At 45.6% G+C, this 7,870-nt stretch overlaps 1 protein-coding gene across 1 annotated transcript; it reads right to left on the bottom strand.

Annotated features, from left to right (window-relative positions):
• Positions 1 to 97: 97 nt before the first annotated feature.
• LOC112618099 (E3 ubiquitin-protein ligase RNF8-like) lies at positions 98 to 6,665 on the bottom strand (the record flags this gene model as incomplete). Its single annotated transcript, XM_025374695.1, has 2 exons — positions 6,346 to 6,665; positions 98 to 226 (listed from the first exon to the last, which is right to left on the bottom strand). Coding segments are annotated over exons 1-2 (240 nt in total), but the record flags the coding sequence as incomplete, so codon positions are not given.
• Between the last annotated feature and the right edge of the window lie 1,205 nt (positions 6,666 to 7,870).

Here is a 7,870-nt window from a genome sequence, read left to right as displayed (position 1 = left end):
CTTTTGAATTTTATACCATGAATTACTTATGCAAAAAAAAAAAAAAAGGTAATTTAAAAACAAATAAAAGTCATTAGGATTCTGTGAATTCCTGTACCTTGTTGTCCATAATTGTCCACTGGCCCTCAGGATTCTGCTTCAAAACACAGTGGTTTCGAGAAATCATCAGGGGGCAGATTTTTGATACCAATTGGTATGTGACACCAAATCCTCGTCCTACAGTCACCTGGGAAGACAACAACAATGTAAGAAATACAATCAGTCATTGTGCTGAAAAGGGAGGTCCTTTACAAATCTCGTCAACCAGCAGCATATGCAGGTCCTGACTTATGAAACCAGACACCTGTGGAACCAAAACAGTGCATCAGCTATCTCCCCTTCAGCTGCCATGAGAACCACCAAATAGAAAAAGGCAAACAGTTGTGACAAGAAGAGAAAGCTGAAAAAGAGTTATCCATGTATCTCAGGGTTGGCAAGATCTTGAAAGGTCATCTGGTTCAGTGACCATGAGATGGAGGAATTCTTTCTACACATCCCATCAACTCATAAATACTGCCAGTAACTTTATGTAAGGCAGGCCCTCCAATTTTTAAAATGTCTCTGACTTGGCATCTTTCTCCCTGTAAATTCCATCCATTGGCACTGGCTTTGCCTTGGCACCATCAGGAAATCTCCAATCCCCTTTCAATGTCACAGCTATAAAGTGAACCCTGAGTTTTCTTTTCCTGGCTCTGTATTCCCAGTTACTTCAACTTAACTCCCAGGGGATGGGCTTGAGTCTCTTTGCCATTCTAATGAGTCTGTGAAAGGACTGCTGGCTTATCTTTATTCTTGGAAGGCATATTAAGAAAAATAAACTTAATTTCTATTACACAGTCAAACACAAGTGTTACTTTCCCAGTTCTAGAAATTATCACTGGAGCATATAAATTGCATTAGCTTTCACAGCAGATCTAGTACACTGCCAGTGTATCCTCGAACTTAGGAATGATTAAATTTCTTGGTCTCCCCTTCCTCTAAGAAATGCTATGCTAAGTCATGTCTCTTCCGTTCTATACTTGATCGGATGGAAAACCTTGGATTCAAGCGCAGGACCTTAGATTGATTCCTACTAAATTTCATCTTGCTAGTTCAGCCTATCAAACCAACTTGTCAAGACCTTTCTGAATTTTTAATCTGCCATCAGATGAGACATACTTAATATCCCTTCCACCAAATTTATATGATATGATGCCTTCTATACCTTCTTTCAAGACACAGAATGGGATGCAGTCAAAGACAAAGTTTTTAGGAAAGCCTAGTAAACACTAATCCACACAGCCTGGATATACCTTTGGCCAGTTGTAATTCAACCAAAAGTCTTTGCATTGGAGTACATATTCTCTGTCTTATCCACAAGAACAGCTTGAGAGCTTCTGGAAAAGGTTGAAAAGAAGCACCAATTCACATCTATCATACTTTCCTGTTGGACCAGTCTAGTTCATAACAACCCTGTGAAGGAAGGAAATGAAATTCTTCTGAGATCCAGATCACAGAATTCCCTGCTTATTCTTCTTCTTTTTTTTTTTTGAGACGGAGTCTTGCTCTGTCACCCAGGCTGGAGTGCAGTGGTGCGATCTTGGCTCACTGTAACCTCCGCCTCCCGGATTCAAGCAATTCTCCTGCCTCAGACTCCCACGTAGCTGACATTACAGGCATGTACCACCACGCCTGGCTAATTTTTGTATTTTTAGTAGAGATGGGGTTTCACCATGTTGGTCAGGCATGTCTCCAACTCCTGACCTCAAGTGATCCGCCTGCCTCAGCCTCCCAAAGTGCTGGGATTACAGGTGTGAGCCACCACGCCCGGCTCCCTGTTTATTCTTTTTAGTGCACAAATGACCTCTTTAATGACCCATACCACAACCTTAACTGGGAACTTTAAACCAACATTAGCTAAAAACTGCCCTCTTCTCTTTGTCTGAAAATCTTTCAGAATCATGCGTGTCCTCCTCAGTCCCTCAAAGACCACCACGACTCACTGACCTAATCTATTCCTCCCCACAAACTCTCATCTCAGTATTGACAATACCATCCAACCAACTATTCAACCCATAACCCAGAAGTCATCTTTGATTCATCTCTGTCCCTCATCCCCACACTGAAATCACTGGTAAATTTTATGGGCTATAATTCAAATATGTCCTAAGTCTGTTCATTTCTATCTCTACAGCCACAACCTTAGTCCAAAACACCTGGCATCCTACTGTTTCTGTTCCCACTCTAGCCCCCATAAACTTCATATAGTAACTGGAATAGAAATGTAAACATTTTAAATCAGATCATTTTCCGTCTTTCCTTAAAACTGTCCAATCATTCAAACTTCCTTCCATGGCCTATAAGACCCTGAAAGTCCTGAGCCCCTCTACTCTTTAGTCTTAACTCATATCACGGTGCCAACACTAGCTGCTCCAGTCCCTCAAACATTTTTGTTGTTGTTCCTTAAGCCCCTCTCCCTGAAGTGCCAGCCTACCTGAGGGTCTTTTCACTTAGCCCCTCTGCTAAGAACACTCTTCTCTCAGATCTTGCATGGGCTCCTTATCTTTCATGTTTCAGCTACTCATAAGCCTACTCTGATCACCACTGTCTAAAGTTGGTTGTCTGCTTCCCATCGTATTTCTTCAGTTATTAGGATGCTCTTATCACAAACCAAAATTATCTTGCTTATTTTACTTTTCCCCTCCGTGCCCTTAACAGAATATAAATTAGATAAGCAGGGACTTTATCTGTCTTGTTTACCACTGTGTCTCTATAGCCGGCATAGTGTTCAGTTAAGTATTTGAGAATGAATGAAAAAATAACGAGGTCTTGCATATGAGTCCTCAAGATTTTAGGGTGGGTGTTTTCATGTCAGAAGTTAGAGACTGTATTTACCATTGGAAAATATGGAGCAGCAGTTGGAACTCATACGGTCTCCCTTGTTCCTCTTTAAAATGTTGTGGTGACCACTCCACCAATACTGAGCACAAAGTTTTTCAGTTCTTTCACACTCTGCCAGAATTATATTAATTATAGAAGTTCCTCTGAATACACATATCTGTTAAAATTGGAATGGTTAGGGATTTATCTGTCATCCATATTCAGTAAAATTTCTATTTAGGTAGCTTTATCTCTAAGAGAGGAAGCATCTCATATTACATGCTAACATTGGAGGGGAGACAGCCAGACTGCCATTGTGAGTAGCCTGGGGAAAACAGTACCAAAAAAGCGGAAGAGTGTCTTTTTCTGAAACTGCCTCCAACAGACTCTGAATCCAGAAAAAGGAATCATTATTTTATATCCTTTCCTGCACTGCCTGGTCTTAGAATTTACCTTAGTACTACTGATATTTCTCCTATACTATAGTTAAAGAGTGCAGTGAGGTTAACTGGAAATCTCAGGACCACTCAATGGAACACTAAATTTCCCATGGGAACTGACTGCTGACCCATATGTGAGGGGCTGTTTTCATTTACAATAGTTTTGCAAGCATTTGAGCTTACACACATTATTGATCTAAAAGATCATCTTGTCTTTGCCCACCTTCACAAGACTATCTCTTTCCTCCTGGGCACAATTCCTACTGTTTCTCAAATAACAAGTAAATATGGCCAGGTATGGTGGCTCACACCTGTAAGCCCAGGCAGGCGGATCACATGAGGCCAGAAGTTCGAGACCAGCCTGGCTAACATGGCGAAACCCTGTCTCTACTGAAAATACAAAAATTAACTGGGCATAGTGGTGCACATCTGTAATCCCAGCTACTTCGGAGGCTGAGGCAGAAGAATCCTTTGAACCGGGGAGGTGGAGGTGTGATCATACCACTGCACTCCAGCCTGGGTGACAGAGGGAGTACTCTGTCTCAAAACAAAACAAAACAAAACACCCCACAACAAAAGCCCCCAAACCAGTAAATATAACCAACCTTTCCCTTTTTTCCCTTGGGGCAGAAAATTTAATGAAAACTAAATACAAGAGAAGAAAAGGGAAGAGAAGATTCTGTTGTTTTCCCCAAAGGCCTAGATACTTTATAGTACCCGAGAACTAGCTAATTTGCAATAAATCTCTACTTGTTTTTCCACCAAACTCTATGCATTGCTTTAACAAGCTTAAAGCCACTTAGACAATTTACTATAGTATTCCCATCAATGAAATGAAAGGAACTCTGTTTTATTATTTTATCCACAACATCTGAGACTAAGAACAGGAAAGGCAGGGAGCTGACCTACCTTTGCTGTTATAATATTAGCATACCTCTTAAAATCTTATGCAAAACAGCTTGTGCTACGATGTGGGGACCATTAAAATAAGTACAGCTTCTTCTCTTGCCTTTGATTCAGACTTCTTTTCAGGCTATGCTACGACCTGACCTTGCAGGCAGCCAAGCCTGGCAGGCTTCTCCTACACACAGGTCCCTGAAGCCAGCCACAGTCTTACCACTGTGTCTTTACCATTCACTCGGTTTGTACAGGTCCCTCCCCATAGAAGTGGCCCCACAAAGAACTATCAAATGGTTTAGAATATGTCTAAGAGTGCTTTGGAGTCTTCTTGCCCTTCCTATAGGTGCTTTAATTCTTCCTCCCCAACCCACCTACCCAAGACTGCAGTACTACCAAGCTGTTCAGAAGAGTCATAAATTAATCCACAACAATCGAATCTAAAGGAATAACACTTGCCCACTAAGTTACCTTAGAAAGTTGTGTGTATGCAGGGATCACACTAAGTAATGTATGTGAAATTAACTAATAGTTATGCACAAAAATAATTTATTTTTGTGTGTAGTATTCAGGTTATTATTCAGGTGTTCGTGTTTTAATTTGTTAAACTTCTCACAAACATATGCTGTTGGAAAGGGCCAGGCAGGGAAAGTTCAGTGCTCAAGCTAAAAGACTGAATGCTTAACGTGGACTTTTAGGCACTAATACCTGGATAGAAGAGGTATTTGGGGGCAGAGATGCTTTCTTGGTGTTCCTCAAATCACAGCACACAAGTAACCCTTTATAACACCCCCTAATCGAGCAAAACTTGAGCCTGGACATGAATTCCTCCTCTAACTTGAAGAACTACTGCTCTGGGATGGAATTAAATAATCCACATCTTGGCACTTGATCATACAGCCCATATGGATGTTCTTAGACTGCTTCATTGTATAAATCCCCTCTCTCCACTCAAGCCTTAAACTCTTCGAGCGCAGAAATTTTATTTGTCCTCATTGTACACCAAACAATGTTAAATACTCAGTAAATACCTGGCAGACTGAATTGAGGCGGTACGGCTTATAGGAAAAATCTACCCGAACATACATTAAGACTTAAAAGACTTACTGAATTTACAACATCATGACCAACCATCCACTTTTACTGCAAAGAGAACTTTTCATACAGATTATTTCCAAAACCCAGGTGGTTCCCAGTCATGACAAGCTTGTCCCTGACCCAGTTCTCCTCCTCAACCTGATTGCAATCTAACTCCCTCCTCCCCTCCCTCGCCCTTTCAAGATGCACGCTGGTGCATCTTTCCCCTTAAAAATGTTTTCATTTGCAACTGCATTAGTAAAGACGAGAGGCAGCCTCTGGAGAGAACTCTGAATCCCTGCCCGACCCACCTCAGGGAGTGCCACTCGGCCGTACCGAGCCTCACGGGAGAAATGTGGCCCAGCCCAAGTCGCCCATGTTCCTCAGGGTTGGGAAGGAGGAAGACATTTCTACGTGAAAGTTTGTTTTAAGGGACAAAGCCCAGAACTTGAATCGTCTTCAAAACAAACTCGAGAAAGTTCACGCGCTGGGCCCCGCCTCGGCTTCCCTGCGGCTAGCGGCCCCCGCCACCGTTCCCCGACCTGGGCACCGCGGGGCTCCGTGCGCCCTAAACGAGATCTGGCCAGCCCCCGCCCTCCCCTCCTCGACACCCCCGCGTCTCCTCACATTCTCTGCGCGTCCCTCTCCTTCCCGGCCCCGCTACCCGCTGGCCCAGGCCTCTCTGGACGGGGCCAGCTTCTCGCCCCACAGGCCGCGGGCCAGGGCCTCCGTCCTCACCCCAGCCCTTGTGGCCCCCCAGGGCTCCCCAGAGCCGAACTCTCTTTTCTTTCTCTCATTCGGCCCCCATTTCTCCCCCAAACACCTCCCACCGCAGACCCTTCAGTCGCTCGCGCCAGAACCGCTTTCTCCCTTCTCTCCCCAGGAATCCACCCCCCACAGACACTTCGCTCCTCTTCCTGGTGCCCGCCTCCTCTCTGCCATTCATTCAGCGCAGCAAGACACCTTCCTCCCTCCCAGAGCCCCGCTCCCTCCAGCCCCTGCCCTCCGCCCCACAGGACCCCTTCCCCCGTACCTCGCGCCCATCTTCCAGCAGCAGCCACCCGGCGCTCATCCCCACCCGCCGCAGGCACCAGCTCCGGCCACCGGCGCGGTCTCCTGTGACGAAGAAGCCGGGCTCCCCCATCGCCTACTCGACCCCGGGGGCGGTCAGCACTGAGCGAGACCCCGACCCAGGCTCCGGCTGCCTTTGTGCATCCTCTCAGCTTCCATATCTAAACAACAGACAGAAGCAATCACCACACGCTAGCGATCGCTGCGAATGCAGGCTCCGCTCGCCCGCCCTCGGCCAGGAAGCAGGAGCACTGCGCCTGCGCAAGAGACGGCGGCCGCCCTGGGGCAAAGAGGGTGAGTCAGGAGCCAATCCGGCCCTGGGCGGGGCGGGCGTGACGCGAGGGCTCTCCTCCCCTCACAACTTCGCTCGCCCCCTCCAGAACCATCACCTCAGTCCTAGTCGCCCCAAAGTGGAACCTCTCCTCACCTTTCCTCTTTTTAAAAAAATCATGTAAAACTATAGCCCACTTTTAAACAACTTTAAACTTTCCATCAGATTTAAGTCTGCCTAGTCTGTTTCTAAATAGTCTCTATTTTGCACGACCTCCTTATATTACCGAAGTAAAAAATAGATTACACTAGGCAAATCTACAAAGACACAGAGCACAGTTACCTGGGGCGAGGTGTGGGAGCGGGGATTGAATGCAGGTGGGCTTGAAAAAATTGGAGGAAAGTAGAAATGTTCTAAAAGTGGATTGTGGTGACAATTGCACAACTGTGTAAGTTTATTAAAAAGTCATGGAAGTGTGGCTGGACGCAGTGGCTCACGCCTGTAATCCCAGCATTTTGGGAGGTCGAGGCGGGCAGATAGCTTGAGTTCAGGAGTTGTGACCAACCTGGCCACAAGGGGAGACACCGTCTCTACAAAAAAAAAAAAAAAGAAAAGAAAAATTAGCTGGGTGTGGTGGTGCACACCTGTAGTCTCGCTACTCGGGAGGCTGAGGTGGGAGGATCTCCTGACCCCGGGAGGCAGAGGTTGCAGTGAGCTAATATGGCGCCACTGCATCGCAGCCTGGGCAACAGAGTGAGACCCTGTAAGGTGAAGTGAAGGAAGTGTACACTTTCAGTGGGTGAATTTTATGGCATGTAAATTATACTCAATAAAACTGTTAATTTTATTATTATTATTATTGATTAGAGACTGGGTCTCGCCTTGTCACCCAGGCTGGAGTGCAGTGGCGCGATCTCGGCTCACTGCAACCTCCGCCTCCGTGTTCAAGCGATTCTCCTGCCTCAGCCTCCAGAGTAGCTGGGATTACAGGCATGTGCCACCAAGCCCAGCTAATTTTGGTATTTTTTGGTAGATATCGGGTTTTGCCATGTCTTCTGGATTCAAACGATCCAACCGCCTCTACCTTCCAAAGTGCTGAGATTACAAGCATGAGCCACCAAGCCCGGCCAACTAAAAAACTGTTTTTAAACTCAGCCTCTCATTTGGATTTTCCATACAGTGTGATAGCTGCTGCCTGTAGTGAGTACCTCCAATG

Source organism: Theropithecus gelada, unplaced genomic scaffold, assembly GCF_003255815.1.
Source record: "Theropithecus gelada isolate Dixy unplaced genomic scaffold, Tgel_1.0 HiC_scaffold_976, whole genome shotgun sequence".
In the NCBI taxonomy this organism is placed as follows: domain Eukaryota; kingdom Metazoa; phylum Chordata; class Mammalia; order Primates; family Cercopithecidae; genus Theropithecus; species Theropithecus gelada.
The sequence above is the reverse complement of the archived record's forward strand: the minus strand, read 5'-3'. Positions and strand labels throughout refer to the sequence as shown.